The 27,992-nt window shown below is 32.0% G+C and overlaps 2 protein-coding genes across 6 annotated transcripts in view; both read left to right on the top strand.

Annotated features, from left to right (window-relative positions):
* Positions 1-6,422, top strand: part of LOC111064426 (cytohesin-1) — a 75,562-nt gene extending 69,140 nt beyond the window's left edge. For all 4 annotated transcript variants that reach the window (XM_039434241.1, XM_039434239.1, XM_039434238.1 and 1 more), the window contains 2 exons: positions 2,977-3,046; positions 3,669-6,422. In XM_039434241.1, coding sequence (XP_039290175.1) covers positions 2,977-3,046; positions 3,669-3,789 — 191 coding nt within the window. In that variant the 3' untranslated portion in view covers positions 3,790-6,422. The remainder of the gene's footprint in view (positions 1-2,976; positions 3,047-3,668) is intronic.
* A 5,344-nt stretch (positions 6,423-11,766) lies between these two features.
* LOC111064425 (probable aconitate hydratase, mitochondrial) overlaps positions 11,767-27,992 on the top strand; it is a 34,504-nt gene continuing 18,278 nt past the window's right edge. The window contains exons 1-6 of one of the 2 annotated variants that reach the window (XM_022352151.2): positions 11,767-12,336; positions 21,167-21,315; positions 22,743-22,968; positions 23,848-23,973; positions 24,577-24,886; positions 27,045-27,217. In XM_022352151.2, the coding sequence (XP_022207843.1) occupies positions 12,304-12,336; positions 21,167-21,315; positions 22,743-22,968; positions 23,848-23,973; positions 24,577-24,886; positions 27,045-27,217 (1,017 nt within the window). In that variant the 5' untranslated portion in view covers positions 11,767-12,303. The remainder of the gene's footprint in view (positions 12,337-21,166; positions 21,316-22,742; positions 22,969-23,847; positions 23,974-24,576; positions 24,887-27,044; positions 27,218-27,992) is intronic. The other variant, XM_039434243.1, reaches the window with a different exon arrangement.

Consider the following 27,992-nt stretch of genomic DNA (forward strand, 5'->3'; position numbering starts at 1 on the left):
CCACTTGAAATATCGGGGTACCGAGCTTCGCTCGTTATTTATTCATTGATAAACAGAACTCAATTCTTTAAAATGATTGGGGAAGGACTAACAGGCACAGCCCAAAACTGTTTCTTCCCCGAATTTTGATTTATACACTATAAATATTCCAAAAAGTAGGTTATGTTCCATACACTTGAATTCAGGTCAAATTTTCAGTCCAAATATATGAAAACATAAAAGTTCTAATTTAGATTGTTTACAAAGGAATATGAATTCAATTGAAATTGAATTCAAACCAAATTGAATAACAAGATAACACTCACTAATCACTTAAAACTAAAATAATGATTAACTTTGAATATTATGATATACCATGTCATGTCAACTAATCAGATTATTTTGATCGAGTTTATTAAAATTTCTAGATTTCTCGCGAGATACGGTAAGCTGATTGATTACACAGCTGATCTTCCACACAGGCACACGCATCTTCTGTTATCAACAGACGACGAAATTATCATCTGTTTTTCCAAGGATGAATCATCCTTTTCATGTCCTTCAGCGAGTTTTCCAAGGGATGAGACCTAGTGCAATCGAATTTTTATAAACCTACGAGTACTATGCTCCAAATTTCGTGAAAATCGTTATAGCCGTTTTCGAGATCCGTTGGACATAAATAACCATAAATAAATATAAAAATATATACAGAAATTGCTCACTTAATATAATAGGATATACTTTACTTCTTATTATAAAGGGTGATTACAAATGAAATAGACAGTTTGAATAGCTTGTAGAGAATTTATTATTTAAAAGTTTAGATCATTACTTACATGATTACATAGAAGAATTCTTGAAGTTTTTATTGAAAATTTACAGATGTTCAATGTGTGCACCATTTGCAACACGACAGATATCAACACGGTAGTCAAATTCTGACCCCACACGACTAAGCATCTCACGGTTAACTGTAGCAAGAGCATTTGTGATTCGTTGTTTAAGATCATCGATATCAACAGGAAGCGGTGGTACGAAAACTCTGTCTTTTACATAGCCCCACAAGAAGAAGTCGCAGGGCGTTAGGTCCGGACTACGAGGTGGCCACGGCTGAAACACAACGTTTCCTCACTTGCACGGCCGATCCATCGTCTAGGAAGATGTTCATCCAGATACCCTCTGACGTCTGAGTACCAGTGAGGCGGAGCTCCATCTTGTACAAAAATGAAGTTACAACTATCTTCATGGAGTTGAGGCATTAACCATTCGGTTAACATGTCCAGATAAATTCTTCCGGTTACTGATGGTTCTTGGAAGAAGAAAGGCCCGTAAACCTTTTCACAAGATAAAGCGCAAAACACGTTCACTTTAGGAGAATCGCGTATATGCTGTACAGTCTCTCTTGGGTTTTCTGTTCCCCATACTCGTACATTATGTCTGTTAACTTTTCCACTAATGTGAAAAGTGCATTCATCACTGAAAATTAGGCGATTAAACAATGTGTCGTCATTTTCAAGACAATGTTGCATCTCTTGACAAAAATTTTTACGTACAACTTTATCATTGTCATTCAAACTTTGTACTAACTGCAATTTATAAGGTGTCATTTTCAAACGTTTCCGCAGAATTTTCCACACAGTAGGTTGAGGACTTTGCAATTCTAAACTTGCTGATCTTATCGATTTTCCTGGACTTCGTACAAAAACATCACGAACACTATCAATTTTTTCTTCTGTAACAGAAGGTCTTCCAGTACTCTTCTTCTTACACACACATCCACTGCTTTCAAAACGTTCATACCAGTCATAAATTGATTGCCTTGTTGGTGGTGGTTTACCGTATTTTGTTCTGAAATGACGCTGCACAACAGTAACAGAGTTTGTTTCGGCTAATTCAGAACACAATAAGCTTTCTCCTCTTGAGTAGCGGCCATATTGTTAAACTAAACTGGCTGTTGTAACACAGAGCAGTCAACAATAGCCAGCAACAGTTCTACCAACATAAACTTTAAGAAATTCCCTACAAACCTATATCACTTACTATGTTTAAATACACCAGTTTAATTTTGTACAGGCTATTGAAGTTGTCTATTTCATTTGTAATCACCCGGTATATACTCATATATTATCATATTCACTATCATTTATTCGCCTATTCTTTATTAATTCTATTTTTCTACGTATATTTATTTTTCGTTTTCTTTTTTCCAATATTATTTCCTATTCCTATATTTACTATTTATTTCTCTTTTCAATTCTATATTTTTATTTCTTCCTCTACCTTCATATTCTTTAGGCCATTAGGCTACTCTACCATTTTTATTCTTTGTGTATTTATTCTCCTTTTCCCTAGAAACTATAAATCCAATATGAGAAATTAAAAGGTATTTTTTATTTTATTTGTAATAAATGTAACTCTTATGTAGCATAACTTAATTTTTGGACTGTTTTGTATAAATTGGAATAGGGGCAGTTTTGGGCTTCAGCCTGTTGTTACTATCTGCAATTGTTATTATTGCATTCTATGTAAATAAATGAATAAAATATTCCATCTGATAGCATGTCAAATGAAGTTAATGGAAACAATTATTTGAAATAGGAAAGTTTTCAGCTAGGCTGTAGTTGACAAATTTAAAAAAAAATCCAATAGACCACTTTTAACATTTGTAAGTATGACGAAAATATAGGGCTAAAATTTGAACATTATTCTTTGTGCAATTTAAACCGTAATTCACATAGCAATTGCATTGCTCTGTCATTAAATAATGTATTTCCATAGATTTTATTCAGCTGATTTTTTGAGAAAATGAAAAAGTATATAAATTATATTGTAGTTGAAAATAACAATCAATTTATACCTAGAATATAATATTACAGACTCTGTCAAAATATTACCAGATTGTTCAATCTATTTCTTTTAATATGTGTTTTTTCTAGTTTCATAACAAAAAATTGTGCTAAGTTATCCATTTTATTAATGAATCGTATGTTTTTCTAGGTAAACACACTGTATATAGAATGTCTGCTGCCACCTCCGAAGAAAAGGATGAATGGATCAAGTGTCTCAGGTAAAGCAATGTTTTCACTTTTCAACATTGCTAATTTTTTAAAATTATATAGAAAAGTTTTTATATACAGAGGATGTACGAATACCAAGTCCGCATAACAAACTTTCTCATTTGATTTTTAAATCGAAATAGGAGCTTCATTAGCTCTTCAATAAATTATTCGACATTCTTACCATTCGAGAGAGAAATGAACGAATTAAAAATGTTAGGATGCGCAGAAACACGTAGTGTTTAACAAAAAGAATGTACGGATATTAGCAATGAAAGGTTTAAAAACTATAAGGATTCACTTTTGCTTCATTTTAGTGGAGAATTATATCATTAAGAAAATGATTGCTATAAAATTATCCCCTTTCTTATTAGATCATATAATAAATGTTCCACAACTTGAACATATTTCAAGTTTAGTTTGACACGCATAGTATTGCATGAACGTAGAACGTTGTGTGAGACACATAGTGTGAACCATAAACTAGAAAATATTGATTCTAGAAACCAGTACCAGAGAAAAATAACAAAGAAATACTCTGATATCATTATTGAATAAGAATAATTTGAAATCACCAGAGTTATTTTTTTGAAAAAAATGAGTTCGTTATTAAAATGATTTTTTTAATTTCAGACAAAGCATCAGCCACAATCCTTTCTATGACATGCTAGCAGCACGCAAAAAGAAAGCGCAGAAGACCAACGCGCATCATCATCACCATCATCATAGTCAACACCACAACGCTCGCAGCTAACTTCATCAATGAATCATTCATCCCATCATTCATTCCGATGCGTGTGCAATTATTTACCAGACAATTTTTGACGATGGCGATGGAAACTTTTATTTTCTATCATCATGAAAACAAGAATTTGAAAATTCTGTTCTATTATTGGTGTTTGAAATCAAATTTATTTTCTACACCATAAAACAAGACTCTAAAAATAGTTTGGTATAGTGACCAGTAGTCTTCACGTTTTGATATATCTATATACATAATGGATCACACGAATATATATATATTATTTATAAATTGAACATGTATATAGTATAGATATTGTAAAATATTGTGTTTGTAAATACGTATTGACAAATTCTGATTTGATCAGTAAGTCAGTTTCTAACGATGCTAAGATTTGTTTCTTGATTTCTAATTTAATGCGATTGGTTGTTGATTTTATTGTGCCTTGAGAATTGATTTAGTTGTGACTAAAAGCTAGATTGTAAATCGGCTGTATGTTATTTGAGATAGACTTGATCTAGAATATGATTCTGTTTGAGTGAAATTGGAAGAGGGTAATGTTTTATTGTCCTTAGAGATAGAAGAAAAATGGATTTTTATTGTTATTATGAATTTAAAGAACAGTCCAGTCTTTATTGTTCTTTGAGAAAGGATGATACTTTTATGGCTTTTAGAAGTTCATTGATATTTATTTTCAAATGTTCACGATATTTACAATTTTTGAACATGATCTATTACAACAGATTTAAAGAATTTGGGAAATATTTATTCTTCTATTTACACAATATTTACAATGTTTAAAAATAATCTGTTATGACAGATTCAATTTTTTTTGAAGACGATGTTTTCTGAGTATCCAAATAATTTTTCCAAAAGTGATACCAAAACTGAATAACCTATGACATTTATCATGATTTAGAAAAGCAAATCTTGACATTTTTGCACAGTTATAGTCAGAAATTAAAAAAAAACACACAATTACAGTGATTTCTTGTTTGAATGGGAGCCAAGAATAATGTAGACTTTATTATTTTGAAATACACATAATTTAGTGTATTATTTCATACTTCTTACTACATGTATTGGCTTAGAAAGCTGTTTTACTATGCAGAAAATAAATATTCTTTTCTGTGGCCATTCTATTTTGATACATACTCATTATAAGTGCACATGCCTATTCATAAAGAATAATTATTTGAACAACAATTTAACCAATATTGGAATTAATAGACTTTCTAAAACAATTTTTTGTTCAATTAACATTTTTCCCTCTTTACATGTATGAGGCTTGTGAGAGAATGAAAGAGCTAATCATTGAGCATTTGAGGATCAATTTAGACCAAACTACATACGTCCATTTGATTCTTGAATGGTATATTTTCAAATGATCCTTCCGTTTTCTTTGTAAAAATATTTTTAGTTACCAAACCCAATCATCTTGAGTATTATGATCTAATATATGTTTTACACATTGTTATAGATATGTAAACTAGACTTGTATTGGCAACATTGACTGTGGAGACTGGCCATTCAAAAACGTTTGTAGTTTGGATACTTTGACTTTTCAAATCTATTATTACTTTTTTAAATGTTTGAAAATAGGTTTGGACTGTCATATTCCAGTATATTAAGAAATGTGATCAGCTCATTCTCATCACCCATTGAAATTTCACTTAATTTGTTGTAAATGCCTTGAAAATCGAATTAATTTAAGTTATCTACCAAGCAGGTATTTTGTTGTTACATTTTGGCAAAGAAAGATTTATAAAAAATAAGCGAAAATTTCCTTCATAAGAAGATTTTTAATTATAATGAATTACAACATTAAGAAATTTGTTTTCAATGGACTGATATCTCAAACTTATTGATTTTTCTTCCTTTTAAATATTTTAAGACCTTGCAATATTTTGCGTTGAATCAATTATTGTATTTTTTAGTGGAAATCAGCTCTGTGAATAATAAAGTATCATATAATTAATCGTGATTTCATTAATATGTTCGATAATCTTTGTTTATTGGAGATGCATGTCTACTGCAATTCAAGTTTTAAGGCAGTGATTATGTTTTTGTAATTGAGTAATAATATTTTTGTAAATACTGTAATTAATGTAAAGAACCATTACTCCATACCATTTCCAAGATCTTGTACATTACTAAGTTTTGCATCATGATATATATTGTACAGTAGGCTATATACTTTTGTCATAGTCTGTAGGTAAAAAATGAATTATTATATGGTTTGTAGATATTTTTTGATTGTGAAGGTGCCTCGTGTTTGTAATTCGTGTAGACCAAGAATATTGTGACACTGAAAAAAGTATCTTTTTTCCCTATATTTTTTGTATCCAGGAATATTTTCTGCTATTCACTTTCAAGTATACCAGTCGTACAATATAAATTTATTCATAGTATTAACAAGTGATTTAGATTGTACAAATTTCTTCCTATCATTAACTTAAGAACAAGATTTATAATTTGTTTTCCAATATTCAAGCAAGTTTCTGAGTTTCAGTTTTGAGTTTTGAAATGCTGTTCCGGGTGTCTCAATTCCCTAATTTGGTTATGGCCATCTTTATTATTTGCAAAAATATTTTTTTGAGAAATTGGAATGATAGAGAAGATTATTTTTAATTCTCAATCTACTTCCACTCAACGCACATAAAGTAATTAATTCCTGATGACAACTAATGGTTTGGAAATAACCATTGAGGTGTGGTATAATTGTTATGATCTATTACATGCATTAATTTAATGTGCCTTATTTCCAACTATCTTTCAAATTTTTTCCATAGAATTATGTTCAACTTTGAATATTTATTATTAACTTTATAATCAATCATTATTCAAATGTTTTGATGAATATTTCATCATAGATAAGCCGTATAATAAGCATCGAATGACTTGAAAGAATGGTGACAATATTTTTGTTGATAGTTAACTATCATAAATATGTCCGGAAGGAATCTGTTATTTTCATTAATATTTTATTATAACGTCTTAAAATATGATGATTTGATATTTAATTGCATTATATCAAATAATGGATAACTATAATGTCATGTTATTAATTGTCTATAAATCGCCAAAATAAGCCATCATTTTGGAATAAAACATTCTTTTGAGAATTTATAATACTGATTTCAAATCAATATTACTTTAAAATTTAGTTCACGATCTTGGCTGTGCATTTTATAAATCTGTAATTGTGTATTATGTATTATAGAGCATTGTGTTAGTGTATTTTCTCAAGATTTCCGTTAAGATTTCTTGAATCATATTATATACTTTATTTAATGAATGACCTCACTATTAATAAAATAAATGGTATGCTACTGTAATTATGGTAGTCTACCATAATATATAGTCTATCATTATGATAGTCTACTTGGCACGATGTAAATACAACGTCTGAATGGAAGTTTATACCAAAGCGAGTGAATATTATTCTTTTCCAATTCCAAAAATAGTTTTCAAAGAATTACAAAATATTTGTCGATTATGCATATATAGTATATAAATATATTTTTATGAGTTTGAAAGAGATTAAAACTTTTGAAATTGTATTTTGTGGAATTCTTTCAATGTTCCAGTTAAAAATCTTTTCAGTTGCTATTCTGTATAAAAAATTTGAAAACTGAATAGACAATTGAAATGTAGAATGTATGAGAATAAGCAATATTTTTATAGAATTATTACTAGTATCCTTTATTCTTTTTTGAAGGCATAAGTGGTTTCTACTAATTATGACATTATTAGGTAGCTTATCCATTATCAAGTGTCTGTAAAAAGAATAAAGGTTACTAGTAAGAGTAATAATTCTTTTAAAAAATATCGGGTACGTATATTGCTATAGAAATAAATCAAAACTTGTGCAATTTAGGTATTATTTGCTCTAGGTACAATACTAAAAAGCAAGGTAAATTTAAGAAATATATTTATTCTAAACATTTAGAACATCCATATTTACACTAAATAGGTAAATATGAAATCACTTCACTTATATGGGCTATTTTATTCCAATTAATAAAAACTTGAAGTACTCTTTTATTAAAAACTTTAAATATTTCAACGACTAGTTTCGACCATTGGTCATTTTCAAGTGACTTGAAAGTTTACTTCAAGTTTTTTTTATATTGTTTTTATTAATTTAGGTAAATAAAAATAGTAATAGCCTAAACCACTAGTCATGTCATTTTTTATTGTAAGGTATTGGTACTGAAATATTAACTACCTACATTCCCCATATTAAATCATCTAGGCCCTATCTTAAAATAATATTGATACAATAGTACAATGAATTTTATTGTTTCAAGTTATAATGTTTAATATTAAGGAAATAACTTTTCTACCTTTAGAAAAACATGTAGGCTAGTATTCAACCAAAATCACTCATAATCAAGATTTTGGCCGTATTTTACGGTAGAATATCTGTATTCTAGCTTAACATAAACGAAATTCTCCTTGAAAAAATACATTAGTTTTGTTATATTGTTTTATTATTTTGAATTTAAAATATCCATATCTTTATAGAAAATAAGGTTTCAACAACACTCGTATAAAAAATTAATTTGTATTTTGAGGTTCTTAGAAACTAGCTTAAACTTGATTCATCATAGAATAACATAAGGATTGAAATTCTCCTATTCTCTTTGATCGAACTACCTAACTCAAATTATTGAATTAAATTATACTATTGAATTCAGGACATAAATCGTCTCTACACAATGAAAAGAATATGTAAACAAACTCAACTTACAATTTTTTTAAACTGTACGGTAGAATCTAGGAAGAAACAGAATTATATTAATGTTTAATTTTATCTTATCTGTCTAAAAAGAATAATCGGATGAACGATGCAAGTCGTTTTTTTCTCTCTCTTCTCGTTCCTTCTCTTTGTGTGTTTTGAAAAAGTCTTTGACCACAGGCAGTAAAACATAAAAAGAAACAGCAATTACCAAAATCCAATGCAAACAAACGGCAGCTATCATAAATATATTTAGCGGATCACAAACGTTCCACATAAATCCACATTTGTCTTCTTTTGATAAGTAAACTGTGCTGTTTTTGTAGATATTTGACATGTTTGTTTATCTTGATTTAGTTTAGATTAATCAAGCTTATTTTTGAAATTCAGAATAGAATGATCTGATTATTTGTGTCAGTTGATTACCTATGTTCCTAACCTATTATATTCTACTGACTCATAAGAACAGATTACGTAGCCTAAAGTACTGCTTTACACCAATATACTCCCAATTGAAACGATAAGTGATAAAACATTCTGTCAAATAAATATTAATATAAGTGTCAAGGTAGAAGAGGAATTTTGTATAATATACAGTTTTCTATAAGATTTTTATAAAAACAGTTTGAAGGTCGCTTACTAACTTGATTTTGAGGAGTCCGGTCCCACTAGACGTCAAACCTGCAATTGCAGACCAGAGGTGCCAGAGTAGCCTATATATAACAACAGCAATCATCTTAATGCTATAAGTAGGTACCTAGTCAGCCACATTTATTAACAAATTCATAGCTTTTGCAATGCACTATTTTTATAAAATTTAAACTAAGAAACAAAAGTTTAAGCTGGATTTGCACATTACTGTAACAGTATAATTGCTTTAAGCTCTAATGGTACCGTACGTTATTCATATCCACTTAGCCGGACAGAGTGGAAATAGTGCAATTATTAGAACAGAACCTGCCACGGAAATTATATTTTCACTGTCACTCCAGTTGTGTGCGAATCCAGCTTTAATCAGCTTTGTTTTTAACCAAATGCAAACAAATTATAGAAAACTACACTCTGAAGGAAATTGTATAAAAATGAAATTACATTGAGGGAAGCAGGACCTCATTGTCTTATTGTCTCATTGTCTTATGACGGTATGTCATAATAGGTATTAATGGTGGTCCTAATAATATAAGTCCCTTAAAATACCTCATCATCTATACATATAGGAGATCCTGAGGAAAGCAATAAGCAAGTACTTCATAGGTTTAAATCCTACGGTCAACCGAGATTGCTTTGTATCAGTTTTTATTAGTTTAAATTTTAAATAGCTTGCAATTAATACTTGAGTTGAAAGAAATCACTTGCAATACATTATTCATTGTTTTCTGCAATGTTTAAAGAATATTCTTCGATATGAAAAGTAAATATTTTTCTTCAGTTAAAATAAAAATTATTTTTGAAAATAAAAAATGTTACCCAACGGTTGGGGTAACTTTATCTAGGTAATTTGAATAAATATATATTTTCAAGAGTTATTGGTAAAGTGAAACCAACTGTAAACCTTTAAAATAAATAATAATATCCTATAAAAACGAATAAAACCAACTTGAAAAAAACTACGTACTTAAAGGTATCTATTGAAAATTATTTCAAAGAAAACTGCCCAAGATATTTTGTAGCGTCGAGGCATGTTGTCTGCAGCTACAGAATCAGCGAACAAATGAATAGGATATTCTAAGCGTATTAATTTTACTTTAAGCAAGGTGAGGAAGGTTTATATTTTGTTTTATTATACATAAAATACGACTGCATATTTATCATATTCTGCATTATATTCTACATAATATCATAATTGTTATACCGAGAAAAAGTGAACCAAAGTGTTATCTGAATGTGAACTTGCATGAATTAAACTGGTAACAGAATCCGAACCAGTCAGTTACCATCAACTGTGGATCTTATACAATTCGAATATTTTCCTGTGAAGTGGGACAAAAAGTCACCCCGGTTGTCGGTATAAATCAATGTCAATACATGATTTCTGTTAAAAAATATATTCATGGCGTGTGTATTTATACGATAATAGACCTAGTTCATAAACGCAAAATGACGACATTTTGTTAGTTAAAGAGGGTGTCATAGGCCTGAATCTAGTTCTACTTTTATAAAACAATTTAATTTAATTTGTAGGATCCTGCTCGTTTCAAACCACACATGCAACTTAAAAATAGTGAGCGGTAATTGAAATCTCGCCATATACTTGCCATATACTCGCCATATACTTAACACTGGAATACATTTTTGGGTAGGAAAAGGAAAAAATATATTGAGTTAACGTAGGTAATAAGCCAGGTAAACTATAATAGGTACCTCTTAACAGAAAATATAATATTATTGTAAAAAAACTTTAATATTCTAGAAGAATACCGTAAATATAGTTATATGAAAAGAAAAAAGAGAAACTTTTATTACAGCAGGCTACCTTTATTAAGTTTATTACTTGTGATTAGAAATATCAAAGTGCCGGTTATATTGTTTTCGGCCCTAGGTGCGAAATATACTATTCCCTCACTTTTCCGCTCTAGTGCGCAAAGTATTACTTTGCGTACGGTACTCCAGATCTGCAGCATGACAACACAAAATAGTTAGTAGGTTATATGGAGCACCAGTGCAGGAAAATCAAAATTAAGTTGGTAACACTGACTGTAGTATAGTGGTTATAATAATATATGGGGGTAGTGGACAACGATGACAGCCACCACATTCACCACATGAGTGCCGCCTTCATTCATTTACATTATTATTATTCAATTTTAAATAAATTAAGGTTTTTATTAATAATAAAATTACACAGAAAAACATTTAACGGATTTCAGGGAGTTTTACCCATAATTACACACTTTTCATATTCAATGGTAACTCTAGGAAAAATTTAATGTGAAATATGTGTGCAAAGTTCGTTTGCTGCACTCAAGAAACCATTATTCCGCACTCGCCTACGGCTCGTGCGTAAACGTTTCTTTCGGCTCAGCAAACTGTCACTTTGCGCACTAGTTGCACAAATAACTATATTGTGATTACAGTAATGTCACGAGAAAGACTTCTCTGAGTGGTTTTCTTAAAATTAATCACGATTAAAATTTATCCGGCTTTTGTGCAACCGGGCCAAAGAAAATTTTAAAAAGAGATTCAAATCAGCCGCTTATGATAAATATTTTGAGGAAGTTTAACGTCAGCAGTGTTTTTAATTGGTTTTTTATGATATCAAAATTGAAATTTTATACAGTACTGAAGTGTTCGGATTTCTCAACACACTCACATGATAAACAAATTATATTGAACTTTGAATATTTTGTCATAGTTGCGGAAGATGAGAGAAAAGATAAAAACGCAGTACAAATAATTTAATTTTGGACGTTGTGACACGCTTATGAATCGTGCTCTAGATAAATTAAAACTAGTGCAATAATTGGGTAACGACCGACATTTCAAACTTCGCAGATTGTCTAGTTAGCGCAGGAAGTTAGCTGGCAAAATTATTCAAAGGAAATTCGTGTTCACTGTTCAGCTCGGTAAACATCGTAGCTTTTAGTTCCTTGTTTTCACGTATGTGAAACTAGGTAAGGAAATTAAATTTTTATCGTATGTCTGTGATAATAGTTCGTAAGTGCAGCTTAAGATAGCAGCAAACTTCATAATCTTGTGAGCAATTTATTGGATTGATAGCGTTGGTGTTTCATTTTGTCTGGGGCTGAAACGAATCAGTTTGTCTTGAACTTTTATAAACAACCATGGCGTACTGTGCAAGGGCCGCACGTTTCAAGGTTAGTTCTGCTTCAATTATGAAAATATTATTTAATTTATGTTGATATTAAGTTTATTCAAGTCATATACTATCTGACTTTTGATATAGACTCTTGTAATTATATAATCAAGTAAAAATTGTTGGTACTTTGTAGTCCTCCAACTTAGTTGAGGTCACGATAAATTCCTAACCTATCAAGTAAGTTACTTAAATTTGAGTTTTTATTTTCATTACTTATACAAAAATAAAATACATATTTTATAAAAATAGTTATACCTATTTTTTAATTTAGCAATTCTTGCTTTTACATTTCCTATAGTTTGAGAATAATTAATTTATGTTGATAGGTGACCGATTACGGCACCGAACCTACAGTCGTAAAGCGTAGGTAAAATAAATTTGGCTTTACCGGGTCCTGTTGGTTATTTTAGAATTATTTTACATTTTAATATTACTTTTTCAAGAGCTTCTGTCATAAAATTGACTATAGGTCTAATTATTTTTTTATTAGGTTGCTGTAACTTTAGTATCTAGGCCTATTTATTTTTAATAATTTTATGCAATGGAAGAAGCAAGCTATGTGCTATATCGTTTATATTTTTAATTTGCAATTATTAGCCCATGGCTACATGGTTTCTTCACAGAAAATAAGTTGTTGTATTCCATTAATAGCCTATGTCTATTATTTTCTTTAGCTAAAGGTTCTATGATGGGGTTTATGATTACGACTCTACGGATTAAGTTATCTGCTTCCTACTTAAGTTGGGTACTCAAAACATAATCAACATCTTTAAAACACTTGAAATCTTTATTTTTGAAAACTATTTTAAAACAGGTCACAGAGAATGCGGGGTCTATATGAAATTTGTTATTTTATAAATTTTAATAAACCTACATATAAGTTTGATTTTTACAATGAAACATTTTTAATGAGATTATTCTTCCATAATCCACTGTAAATAGCTTATATAACTTAAACTAGCCTAACTTAAATATTATGCTTTCCAAATAAAGCTGTTAGGAATTAAAATCATTATCTTTGCATAAAATTACCACTTTAAAGGTAAGCTACTTGTATCCTTTGATTATTTCTAGTTCAGTACCTACATCTTATCAATATTAACTCTCCATTTTAACTAAGTGATATCAAGTCTCTCTTAATTTCCAATTTTGTAATTTTTTTTCAAGACAGATCAACTATGATTAAGCATTTCTTTAGGTATCTCTACTGTTTTCCTTTTTGCAATGTATAGTAAAAAGTAGCCTACCTCTATCTTTTACAATGAAGTATTGTGTTTTATTATTCTTATTATAGATAACAATGCATTTTTCACCAAATAATTATCTGTAATAGGCTACTTTCCATTTATTTTTACAAAATTGCATTTTATTATTATAGTACTCTTGTCTGTGAATTTGGCCAAACCGTCAAAATTAATATTAATGTATTTTCCATTTTTTTTTAGTCATATTTCTGCTTTGAAAAATTTACATTAGTTACTAATAGGTAGGCCTATACCCATCTGTAGGCCTACCCAACTCTCAACATGAATAACATTTTGTAATATTCATAGTTTTTTGTTTGAATCGTATGACCTATGACCCTTAATTTCATAACACTATTAAAATATACCTTTCAATAATTATATTTTAATCAGCAGCTATGTATCTTGCATAATTACAGTTCACTTCCTCATAATAGGCTTATCTATCAACATTATCTTTTGGCAAATTAATTGAATTGCATCTTGAGTTAGGAAATCGTAAAACGTTTTTATTCTCATAACTGTACTATTTTTAATAGATACAAAAACAAATCATTTATCAATGATTGCTGTTTCACGTTGAATGTTGAAATCCATTTGAACTTATCAGAGACCATCAGGCGTTTCATTGTAATTACACAGTCCTGTAATATAGAATAACACATCTTACACATTGGACATACCTTTTAAAATTCCGCTTTGTAGTATTATCCTTGTGTGAGGGAACCCTTGTCTTATATTGCAGGACTTGTACAAATATATGAAACAGGCATCAGTCTATAAATGAAATTGTGCACAGAAGTTTTAGATAATTTCTCCCATTAAATCCATTATCCAATCTAATATCATATCCTCATTATTCAAGTTTATAGAAAATAGGTATAATTTTTAAGGCTTTACTTTTTCACATTCAAGTTGACTAGTATTTGAAACTATTTGGTTATCTTCTGACATGTACATTATTCAATGAATAATTCCTACATTTTTCTTGCTTCATTTAAAATTAAAAAGTTGATTTTTATGGTTTTATTGGAACAATTTAACTTGTGCATCAAGGTTTTTAATAATCCTCACCCCTTTATTCAATCCCATACTTTATCAGCTTTACTCAATATTACAGTTTCTGAATAAATGAACTAGTGCAAAGGATATTAGGTCATTTTCTCTTGTGTTCCCCCAGCTTTTTCCAATATTATATTGTTATTTTTCATAGTTCTTTCATTTCTGTTATCTCTAGCGTCGTTCTGTGGCCTTGGAATGCCAATCAATAGACTGGATTTTGTGCCAACCCAATTTAACTGTTGAACTGAAAACTAGAGTTAGCTTACAATCAGCTTTTATGTAACTATTGAATTGAGGCGTTTCAGATTCTATTCAAGGGATTAGAACAATTCAGTGAATGCATCAAATGATAGCCTAACCAAAAACTACATAACCGATAAAAATAATAATTTAAATCGATACTTATAATTAGGTATCAAGCTAGATTTCCATTATACCTTACCAAAAAAAGCTAAAATGTCTTTCCACATTCTGTAAACCTAATGACAGTCATTATGTACATTACAATGGACTAAATTACATTAGGTTTGAACCAAAACAAAGGTTAGCAGCCATATGAAGGCCTAGGTTTTAATTTTTATAACCTACTGAAAATATGGTAATTGGCTAGCCTAATGTAAAATGACTGAAAATGTATGGTAGCACTATCTCACGGCTTTCTGACAAGACTTTTGATTTTTGTAAAATGTATTTTACTGTAATATACTACTTGCTTGGGTTTGATTGCTAGATAGAATAGCCCTATCAAATAAGGTGACGGAAAATTAGAAAAATACCAGCGGCACTTGCTGTTGTAGGTTTAGACTAGTATTATTGCTATTATACTGTTACAAGTTTGATCATTTTCTGTAATTCCAAGAAATCGGTATGTTTAATGCCACTCAATCTTCAATTCTAAAAATTCAAAAGACTTTTTCATATCACATGTTCCTTTGAAAATATCTAATACATAAAGCTATCACATCAATTGATCCGCGAAGAAGCCAGATATTTTCAAGGGTTAAATAATGAGAATCTTTCCCAACTCATGAACTCAACTCAACTATGATACTTATACAACTCATGAACACAAAACATGTCATGTTATAGATCTATTTTTAAGAGTTCTCATTGCTTGGAATTCTTCACATTTTATGTTTCTTATAATTTGGATTAATACAATTAATGGACTTTAGGGTTATAACGTATAATATATATTGAAATAGATATTGTACCGTAGTTTTAAAATAGCATATCAACAGTCAGATCAAGGTCTCAATCCTGCCAAGTTTATAGTTTACTAGCTTACCCGGCGAACTTCGTACCGCCAAAAAGTCAATGTATCTCATGTTGCACTTGACTTTATTTGGTGAATCATGAAATTTAACTGACAATCAATATTACTTTCCTTGCCCACACCTCCCTTTCATGAGGTGAATAATTTTTTCCAACATTTTCCAGATTCTCAATGATAGGGGAGTGATAATATTATTTGTATAGGTCTTCTAAGGAACCATTATCTACAGCTGGTACCAATCAACTACTCTTCAACTCTAAACTACCGTTTTAATACCAGTACACAATTTATCACAGTGTGACGTGTTTATTGGAGCTGGTAACTAGATGTTAAATCATATTATTATCACAGTATGATCTTGAATAATGATCATCTATCCGTTCTTCCGTAGCCGCTCGGACGAAAATTTCGAAACATAGGTCTGTAAAATGGATCAATGAATAATAATTATTATTAGCCCCCCTATTAAATAAAATGTCTGGTCAGAAACCATCCCCAATATTAAATAACCATCCCCTATTAAATAAAATGTCTGGTCAGAAACCATCCCCAATATTCACACAACATATTCGCAAAGTTTCATGCCGTTCTGTCAAGTAGTTTTTAAGTCTATAGGGAACAAACAAAGAAACACACACATACATTAATTTATATATATATATATATATAATATATATATATATATATAATATATATATATATATATCAGTAGTATTGAAGGAAATAATTATCTTAAAATAGATTTTTCTTATCCTTGACTGGATTTGATTTTTGTATAGAGAATGACATTAATAGTCATTGAAAAATGTATGAATTGAAGTTAATTTCAGTATCTCCATAGTTGTATTTTTCAACAATAAATGAAAGTCATGGTAGGAATTTCGAAATTGCCTGAATGATTGATTTTCCAATAGAGAACATGTTTTAAAGTACTCATTCTTGGAATTAATTTCATACACAATATTTTCTCCTCATGTTAATCGATTTCAAGTTATAATTCTGTAAGTGTTTTGATTTGATTTTGTATTTAGCTTGAACAAGACTTATATAAGACTTACCTAAATTATGTACTGGTTACATAAAGTGTAAACTTGGTTGATATTCCATGAACATTCAAATAAGGGCCAAGCCACATAAAGCGTTTTTTCATGCGTTTTCACACTGATTGGGTTGGCGTTCGGAAATCAGCTGATAATCAGCCAATTGAGGAGCTTCCTGCCCTGCCGATGCGTCCGCCGCCAGTGTAAAAACGCCTGAAAAAACGCTTCATGTGGCTTGGCCCTAAGGTGTGATAAGGAGTAGTACCTACAAGATTTTTCAGGATTTATAAGATATTTATAATACAATCTATATACTACATAATACAATTTATAACCTCTTTAGAAGTGGTTCCCAACTCAGTTGGGCCTGCGAAACATATAGGCTACCTCAGACCATATTTGCTTGACACCTTCACTTAATTTTAAAAAAATTGAAAACAAAGTAATGATGATTCTATAATGTAATAATAATACTATAAGCTGGAGACCCAGAGGAAATTCCTCCCAAAAACATTTTTCAAGTTAATTCAAGTTAATTTTTATTCCACACTCATAAATACAATATACGTACATGAATCAAACAAAGCTCAACATGACAATACAATCCAACCAAAGTGTAATAATAATAAACGGTAAGTGAAAAAACCACTGGCATAAGATGACTCTTGTTCGCCTGTGGGAGTAGGAGTATTTTTATTTTGATTTCAACATGTTCAACCAGAGCAGGCATAGGAAGAAGACAAACTCTGGGAATTTCCCAGGTATTCAAGTGAATTCATCTCCTAAATTTCACAAATTTAAAATCTACTTGAACTTGATAGATTGCTGTATCAACTCTCTGCAAGCTTCAACCTAGATTAATTAGTTTGTTGAACGGCTATTCTATAACCACTCATAAATTGAATCTCAACATTATAGACCGCCTGGCGGTTTTCTAAATTTATTTTTCAAATAGTCTCACAACTGGCTTCCTTGCCAAGGTGGAATGCTTTAGAGCCAGGCTGGCTCCGGGCCAATAGCAAGGTTAATAAGATTGGATAGTTGTGAATTGACTTCTAGATGAGTTAGAAAGAGTAAATTTGGGAGAAAGAAAAATAAAATTGAAACTTGGTGTATCATTGTTTGTCAGCGTAAAAAGTTGTAGTTGATTTGTACTCTGTATGACCTGTATTATATTATCAACTCATCAACTTTTTTGTTGATATAAACTATAAAGTTGGAGTAGTTGAAGTTGGACGTAGTAAACTTGCTTTTAATTGTTGTATTTCTCAAATTCTCTTATTCAATATTTTATAGTCAGTATTTTAAACTCTAAATTTAATCAAGCATAACATTTATGAAAAAACTTTCTAAGTAGTATTTTTATTCAGTATTTATGAAACTTTATTCAACTTTTAACTTTATTAACTATTTTTTAAACTTTTATGTACTTTATTTAGTATTTTTATACTTTTCGAGCTTAAACACTCAGCATATATTTTAAAACATCAATATTTTCATGTCAACATAGAAAACACCATAATATTAAAACATGAAACCATCATAATAATTCATTTAGAACTATTGAGGTAATTTGTTCAACAAGGAACAATATCTCAATTATTCCTATAAGAGATGAGATTTCCATCATACCATTAGTTCCTTACTATTAGTTAACTATAGTTAGCTATCCAGGTTTACTGGGTAACATTTTCAATTTATATCTGCCTTTTTGACTTGAATAAAAAAAATTGAGTACCTTATTATATTTCTTCACCTCAAGCCTTGACACTTGAGTAATACCATAGAGAAAAGATAGAAGTTAACGTGTCCATAATCAAAGGTAATACAGATAAGTCTTAGCACATGTATTTGCTTTGTGCCTCTGGTACTTTGTAAACATTTTCTGGAACCCAGCTTCAATCCTAATCCATTTGTATGGGTCAAACAAATGAGTTCTTGTTTATTCTGATTTCATACCTTTTGTACGGTAATGCTAGTCTTTCACAAATTGAATTTAGCTTACACTTTTTCTCAATGAAGGAATAAATTTAACTGGTAACCTTGGCAATCTTTCACAAATGTGTCAATCTATTTACAAAGCTCATTTGTATCCTCATTCACATGACATTGTTGAAAGCAATGAATGTGACTGGCCTATGATTGCTCTATGCGTTACTGAACTCTCACGTGTGATTTTGCATTTCAGAAGCAAGTTTTAAAAGTAGATTAGGCTATTTATCTGAATGAATTTAAATGAATGATCATGCATCTGTGATGCTAATTGGGATTCAAACTTGAATGTTACTCCATCCATTCAATAGTTATAATTCATTGTTGATAGCATTTATTGGTATTATACCCTATAATATGGCCTCAACAAGGATAGTTGATAATACACAGGATAAGTAATGAAAATGTATAGTTGAAGGTAGTATCGAACCCCTAGTGCCGGGTGCACAAAAGCCGGTTAAATTTTAACCGTGATTAGTTCCACGAGAACCAATCAGAGAAGCCGTCTTATCACAAAGGCCTTCTCTGATTGGTACTTGTGAAATTAATCACGATTAAAATTCAACCGGTTTTTGTGCAACGGGCCCTAGAATTGTACTTACAGGTACAATTCTATGATCGAATCCAAATTGACTTAATCACAACAAAGTTGTTTAATTACGTTGTTCATAAATTAATTCATTGACTATTGATGCAATTTCCAATTTCTTCAACTTTTGAAGACGAAAGTACATAATTTTCTCGTTAACATTACCTTTAATTCTAGTTGCATAAAGGCAGATACCTGAAAAGCTATTCATTTACTTCACATCACTCTCAATGAAAACATCAATCGGTATTTTTTCAATGAGTTGTTCTCGAGTCTAAATCTTATCTTTCTAAAACAAAAGTATGCTATAGATAACTCTCGTATCACAGTCATTTTGTAGAGTTTTTGCTTTTGAAAGAGAATTGCTGCACATTTAAAGTTTTAACCTTATAAGTACCTACCGTTCGATTGTTCATACTTAATCTAAATGAGTTTTTTTATCGTAATATTAGTATTGAATAACTATATTTAACATAGCAATATATCCTTTAACAATCCTCTGATTATAATCTGAGATATATTTAGATTTTTTAAAAATTGAATTGAATATATTTATCGCTCTACTAACGTGTAATTAAGTCAGTAATTTATAGCTTAGGATATGCTCTTTATTTATTTTAAAATGAGATTTATATTCCAACGTTGGAATTCAAAATGAACTAGATCTTAACAATTACTGTACTACAAATACTAAAGTTTATCTAATAACAATTTATTTTATAATATTAGGAAATTAATTGTTAATTGTTGTGTTGAACATCCAGATCTATATAATCCTGGACCTAGTCGGTATGAGTAATGAGGTTCACGTTATAATGTCAGTATTTAATCAATATTGGTGTTGCTATCCTTGTCCATCATTCGACAGAGCAGATAGCTCTATCCTGTTCTGCTTGAATAGCAGAATAACGTTGCATACGTTGCCATATCGTTTTTTAACAATGTAGAAATATAATAATTTAGAAAATATTCAATCTGAATTATGAAAGTCTATTAGTAGGAAATAATAGGAGAATAATATTCCTGGCGAATAAAATATAATTGATTACTTCAAACAAGAATGATCATTTAATATCACATCAGATATACCGCTATTAGCTTTCCGCTATAGAAGGTAGTGGAAAGGCAGAGAATCGGCAACGCTGTTCTTCTATCTTTCTCCACTGTCATTATAACGTGGACCTCACTAAAGACCTAGATTACTGTATTCTAAATTTGAAATTTACGAGATCGTAAAGTGATATAACCGCTTGTTTTTAGCTTGAAGTAGTTTTCAAATAACTCAACGTTAATAGAATACGTAGCCGTGTTTCATGTGTATTTGATTCTTACAAAGCTATTTAGAAAATACTCAATGCTGGTCGAAATTAAAGTTTATTCAATTTTTAGTAAAAAATAGATACCATCATTTGTTTTTTAAAATGGCTCCTTGAATATGAAACGTTGTCATTTTTCCGGGGCTGGAACATCGTGATAGATCCCACTACACCATTCCTGTATGATCCCACATACCCTGTAAAGTTTATAAATGTTATAATGTTGCATATAGTTGTATGTAATGTTACATTACATAGTTGCAAATAGTTGTATTTTTGTCTGTAATGTTGGTTGATTTAATGTTTCAGGGTCTTCAAGGCCTGGTTGAAATCCAGCAAAGATGTTTCCACGCGTCGCCGATGACTTTTGCCGCAGCCAAGGTGGCCATGAGCAAATTCGACACCGCTCCCATGCCCTACGAAAAATTGCAACAAAATTTGGCTGTTGTCAAGAAGAGGTACAGTGTTGAAAATTTGCATTCAATTGAGTAATATTTACTCACTTGTTTCAAATATCCGTATATATTCCTCATCCCATTATTTCCACGCTCAGTGGGTGTGCACATCTTAAAGCTAATTGACATCTTGACAACTGAATTAGTGGACAGATGAATGAGGCTATAATACACCTTGTAGGCAGTGTAAACGTGTAGGCTAACTTTCAGTATCGTAAAAGATTACAATAGCCTCATTTTTACAGTAGGTCTTTTTTAAGTTTGTATCACATCTTCCATAGCCCGTGCAAACTTTAGTTTCCAGCACTGAGCTCTATAACCAATGTTATTTCAATAAAACAATAGGAGCACACGTTTGCCGTTTTTATGCTGATTCTATCTAAAAGGCCTAGGCTCTCTTTTTATTTTTGGTCTGCTTTATTGTGTGAGAGTGGATACCTACCGCACCCGTATTTCAGATTATCATATTCAATTTAAAATCGGGATAGAAATAGCTGAAGATTCTCTTATTTGTTTCTCTTCCAATCACTTTAATAAAAAGTACTGTCAACCTCTATCACGAACCTCTAAATAATGACATTTTGTACATAAGGAACATATCGAATTTAGTCACAAGACATCCCACAATTTTACTTATTTTTTACTTCTATGTAACGAGTTTGTCACATGACATTTAGAAATGTTAATGAGTTTTTACTTCTATTTTGCCTAAAGAACTTTTACATTATTTGTAGTATTTCAACTGGTTTTCTTCCTCTAACGAATTCCTTTCTACATCGAAATCCGCATTTCGTTAAACTAATGATTAACTGTATTTGTAAATAAACTTGCACTTGTGATATTAATAAAAAATTAACATAACAACTATCCCTTAATATCCTATGAGTGCCTTTCTTTTTCTTCCTCTTCTTCTCCTTCTTCTTCTTCTTCTTCTTCTTCTTCTTCTTCTTCTTCTTCTTCTTCTTCTTCTTCTTCTTCTTCTTCTTCTTCTTCTTCTTCTTCTTCTTCTTCTTCTTCTTCTTCTTCTTCTTCTTCTTCTTCGACGATGGCGCTAGGCGCTACAGCCCAAATCGAGCCCTGGCCTCCTCAATACTGCGCCTCCATCCATCACGATCTCTTGCCTTCATTCCCCTGTGAAGAAGTTTTGCTGCATCCTTTGAGATGCCATCCACCCATCTCAGTCTTGGCTTTCCCACCGGTCTTTTGCCTCCTGGTTGTCCCATTGAGTGCCTTACTATCCATCCCTTACAATCTCTTGAATCCAACTGTACAATCTAATTATGTATAATACAATCTATACTATCTAATTATGTAATTGTGAACTTGTACTTATTCTATTATGTATGCTGTGTATAAATGTATATTGTATGCTTGTATTTTGTTGGAAACAAATGAAATCCAATTCAATCTAATTTGTGTGTGGTTGTCAGGTTGAACCGGCCGATGACCCTCTCGGAGAAGGTGCTGTACTCTCACCTGGACGACCCATCAGGCCAGGACATAGAGCGGGGCGTGAGCTACCTGCGCCTGCGCCCTGACAGGGTGGCCATGCAGGATGCAACCGCCCAGATGGCCATGCTGCAGTTCATCTCATCCGGCCTGCCCAAGGTCGCCGTGCCATCCACCATTCACTGCGACCATCTCATCATTGCACAGGTTGGCAACACATATAATTCCAATTAGTTCTAATGCTGCTATTCCCACTCAAAGTTTAATAATAATATCGTATGACCTGGCTGGCTCAGGTATGGTGTCAGAGTTTTCAGGTCGCAACTGATCAATTTCAGGGCCTCTGACATGATCTAACGACTACTTTTTAGGCAGCCGGGACCGACGGCTTAACGTGTCCATCCGAAACACGGGAGTGGCCCGAGATAAATATCTTGCCCGAGCCGGGATTTGAACCCGGGCCTCTGAATCATGAAGCCAGCATCTGATCCACTCGACTACGGCCACTCCTTCACTCAAAATATGAATACTTCATTGGAACTTATGGGAATGGTATTCTCACTATACTGGACACGTTCACTGAAACTGATATGTGGAACACATAGTAATTAGTATTAATATTCAGGGTCGCTTTCTCCTAAGTTTGTTCAACTATTAAACCAGTTTAATAAATATATGGTCGCATTTATTAGAATGTGTTTTAATTCAGTTAGCTGATGGTTTAAACTAGAATTTTGATTCAACCTTTTTTTGGAGAAAGTTACCCTGAATGTACTTGATATTTAATATATCCCTAAAAAATTATTGGAGTAGAAGCAATCACACATGTAGTCTTGACTCACAGCAAATTTGGGTTGATAGCAATGGGCAACGAACATGTACTTTATCAATTGGATGATCTTGATTTGAGTTTACTTCAGAATTAATTAGTCAATTGAATACAGAATAATTCATTTAATCATCAAAATTAATTAATGATTTATATTTGATGCAATAGTCTTCATATTGATTGGTTAGTCTTGATAAATTATTGATTTTTTCTTTATTTTAACTTGATTCTTATTTGACAATGTTTCTTTGTCTAAGGTTGGAGGAGAAAAGGATTTGCAAACTGCCAAGAGCACAAACAAAGAGGTCTACGAGTTTCTGCAATCAGCTGGTGCTAAGTACGGCGTTGGATTCTGGCATCCTGGATCTGGTATCATCCATCAGGTTTGTTCATTCATTCATCCATCCATTCATATATTTATTTATAAGTCAATTCATCCTGTTTTATAATTGGCCTTCCATTTCTATTGGATCAAATTTATTCATACATCTGATTTAAAACATTTGGCTAAGTAGCACCCCATAATAATATTTACTCATAATATGAGTAAATATTGTACAAACTACTAGAATCATAATAATTATGACCATGGAGGAAAAACTAGGCTGAGCCTGTACCATTTCTCTCGAAAATTTTGATAAAACGTTGATGTTGTCCAAATTATTATTAGGTTATGAAATTACACATCACTGCTATGCCACTCAATTTTCGGTCCAGGAATAGTTTTTTGAAAATTTTGAAAGTTGACGTAAGGAAAAGAATAAATGAATGTAACAAAGAAAACAATAACCGGAAATTGAAAACTTGAGAAATATTGCACTTATTTGAAAACTTTTAAGATAAAATCACAAACCTATTCACTATGAGTACAGCTGTAATTATTGTACACTTGAAAATTAATATTGATTGATCACGAAATTACTTGACTTAGTAATAGATTGGTTAAACCTAAGTTTTAGTAAGTAATTGCAATTATTGTGTGACAGATCATCCTGGAGAACTACGCGTTCCCAGGTCTGCTGATGATCGGCACAGACTCGCACACACCGAACGGCGGCGGTCTGGGCGGTCTGTGCATCGGAGTGGGCGGTGCAGATGCGGTCGATGTGATGGCCGACATCCCCTGGGAGCTCAAGTGCCCCAAGGTCATCGGCGTGCATCTCAAGGGCAAGATGACCGGCTGGACCTCGCCCAAGGACGTCATTCTCAAGGTCGCCGACATACTCACCGTCAAGGGTGGTACCGGCGCCATTATCGAGTATCACGGACCGGGAGTCGATAATATCTCGTGTACAGGTGGGTCACTGAGAGCAACATATTTTCCACTTTGATTTCCACTCATTTGTCATCAATTCTGTCTTTTGTCATGCAGTTTTAAATCATCTTCAACAGAAAGATCTTCCAACAGGAGATAACTTTGAGCCTGTGCACACCACTGTGATCAGTTATGTGGACTACTAACTTGGTACCATAAATCATAATCTTGAAAAGTGAGTTTATAGCTGCAGTTAACGATAGAATCCAAAATTGAATACTTATGAAATGAAAATGGGAGAGAATACAAAAATAGCAGTTGAATAAAAACCTTACTCAAATATACATTTAAAACTAGTAGTTCTGTGAACAGTAGACCTCACGCAGTATTCTCATCCACAAGTACCTGATTGAAACTATAGACGCTATGGAAATACATCAATAGACTGGCTTCTCCAAACATCTGTGTAATCACTTGTCAGCTGATTCATGATGAATAATTCTATAGTCTGATTTTACTCTAATATTGGCGTATGAAGGAGGCTCCTTTTTCCTTTTATATTATCCTTGAAATGCAAGATTTCCAAAAACCTTGTATATACGTCGACGCGCAATTTAAAAAGGAACATACCTGTCAAATTTCATGAAAATCTATTACCGCGTTTCGCCGTAAATGCGCAACATATAAACATTTAAACATTAAGAGAAATGCCAAACCGTCGACTTGAATCTTAGACCTCACTTCGCTCGGTCAATAATGAAAGAAATCTGAATCCAAAATAATTTGTACAATGAGAAGAAAAATCGGTATACCTCACTAAATTCATAGAATGAAATTAAGTCAATTCTATAAAAAATGGAGTTCTTACTTAGTAACTTAGAAATGGGAGAGATTATGGGAGAGAAAGAAATAGGAGTTGAATGGCTGGCTCAGAATATAGATTTGTGCACATCACTGCAATTTGCATGAATGTAATGGAAGCGAGAAAATTTTCAACCCGTAGATAAATGGTTGAAATCGTTGCTGTCGCCGTCATGCAAATAGCAGTGAAGTGCATAAGTATGGGAAGCTACATAACTGATCCTATTCTCCCCACTGATATCCTATTCTTGTATTCTCTCCCATTTTAGTTTCATAACTATTTTGGATTCCATCGTTAACTGCAGCTATCAGCTCACTTTTCAAGATTATAGTAACTAAATGTTGGTCCACATAACTGACCTGGTTTGTGCAATTCAAATCAAGAGGGCTAGTTAGCTCCATTTTTACCAGAATTGAAATTTTGACATTGAAAATCGCATTTTAAAGCTATACAGACCCACTTATCACTAAACGTTTTTAACTAGGTCACTCCCGTGTTATCGGATGGGCACATCAAGGCTCAACTGACACTGCCTCCACTCAAATCGTACTCCAGTCGAGGATACTCCAATCTCTCGACCTTACGACTTTTCTGCTCATTGTCACTACCTCAGTTCCATTCTGCTACTCCATTTCTAACATCAATTCATTAAAAATAACTCTAGAAAAAAAATGGGTCAATTGCGGACTAAAAAGAAGAAAATGAATATATCGTAACAAAATGATAACTTAACAAAAAACATAGTTTAAGAAAAGATGTAATTATGTTTTGTTAGTCTTTTTTTATTGAATTGTTAAATAAGTTCTGTAACAAATTGTATAATAATTATAAAGAATATTTTTTTTATTGTCTTATTTAAAATGATGGAACAAAAAAGAAGCAACAAGAAAAATAATGTTTCCTTCAAAGTTCAAATTCCAACCTGACTTCATTAAAAATACACGGTACTATTCAATTCAAGTCGCTTCTCGACCAACATGTCGAGTCGCCGCTCGACTCGGTCTCACAGTCATGAGGTTGCAGAGACTAGAATCGACTGGTGTGAGTGTCACCATTTGAAAACACACTCTGCGTTGCGAAGGGACTGGAGTTGCAGTCTCTTCTCGACCTGAGTCGCGTAAGTCTGAGTTGTACCTCAAGTGTCAGTCCCGGCTGAAGTATGACAGTTGTAAGGCCCATTGACGAATTAAATGATCTATTCAGGCTGTGTGTGATCTTCCCGTAAGGGACCTTCCAACAAAAGCCATACTAATTTACTTACTTTAGTGCTACCAACTATTCATTTGTATTTTAATTTCTGTTTTATCACAATCTGTTTGGTTTGATGTATGTTATAGGTATGGGCACAATCTGCAACATGGGTGCGGAGATTGGTGCGACGACGTCGGTGTTTCCTTTCAACAAGCGCATGTACGACTACCTGAAGGCGACCGGTCGCACTGACATTGGTGCCGCCGCTGAGCAGAACAAGAACCTCCTCACCCCAGACGATGGCGCTCCCTACGACGAGGTAACACACTAAAGCCTAGTGTCCATTCTGGCAATTCATGTAATATCATAACAACACGACGATCTGTGCCAGCTCGTTGAGTGACCTCTCAACTTTTAGTCTATTGTTCCCATTTTTGCGCAAACTGCATGAAAGTCAGTGCAATAACATCGTAGACGCCATCTCACAATATATGAAAAATTATAAACTCAACCAAAACTCCCTTATATTTGGATATTTTCGGAAATCTGGCTTACGCAGTTAGTATTTGGGGGTGCTGGATTAATATCCAAAATCATAATCTATCTTTATTTATAAGAAAGTTAAAATTCAGAGAGAAAGTTAGTGAGAAAATAGATGACTAATCAATTGCGAAATACCAAACCGCAACAACACTTGTTTTGCGGCACATTTTGCGGCTTACGCAGTTAGTATTTGGTGGTGCTGGATTAATATCCAAAATCATAATCTCTCTATCTTTATTTATAAGAAAGTTAGAATTCAGAGAGAAAGTTAGTGAGAAAATAGATGACTAATCAATTGCGAAATACCAAACCGCAACAACACTTGTTTTGCGGCACATTTGTCTGGTGCAAGAAACTGCCGAGTTGAAATGTTGTTGGCCGTTTCCATTGCTACAAGTTTTCGTAATTCGATCTCTACTCATGTTGCTAGGTTAAATCTATGGCAATGGAAACTAGACTTAACTAGCCTACATGCTTCATGTTGGTTCAATTTAAAAAAAAATATCCATATCGTATGGATTTTAAAAAAGTTAATTGCCGGTGAGGTTAGC

The sequence above is a fragment of the Nilaparvata lugens genome, chromosome 8, assembly GCF_014356525.2.
Source record: "Nilaparvata lugens isolate BPH chromosome 8, ASM1435652v1, whole genome shotgun sequence".
NCBI classification, from domain to species: domain Eukaryota; kingdom Metazoa; phylum Arthropoda; class Insecta; order Hemiptera; family Delphacidae; genus Nilaparvata; species Nilaparvata lugens.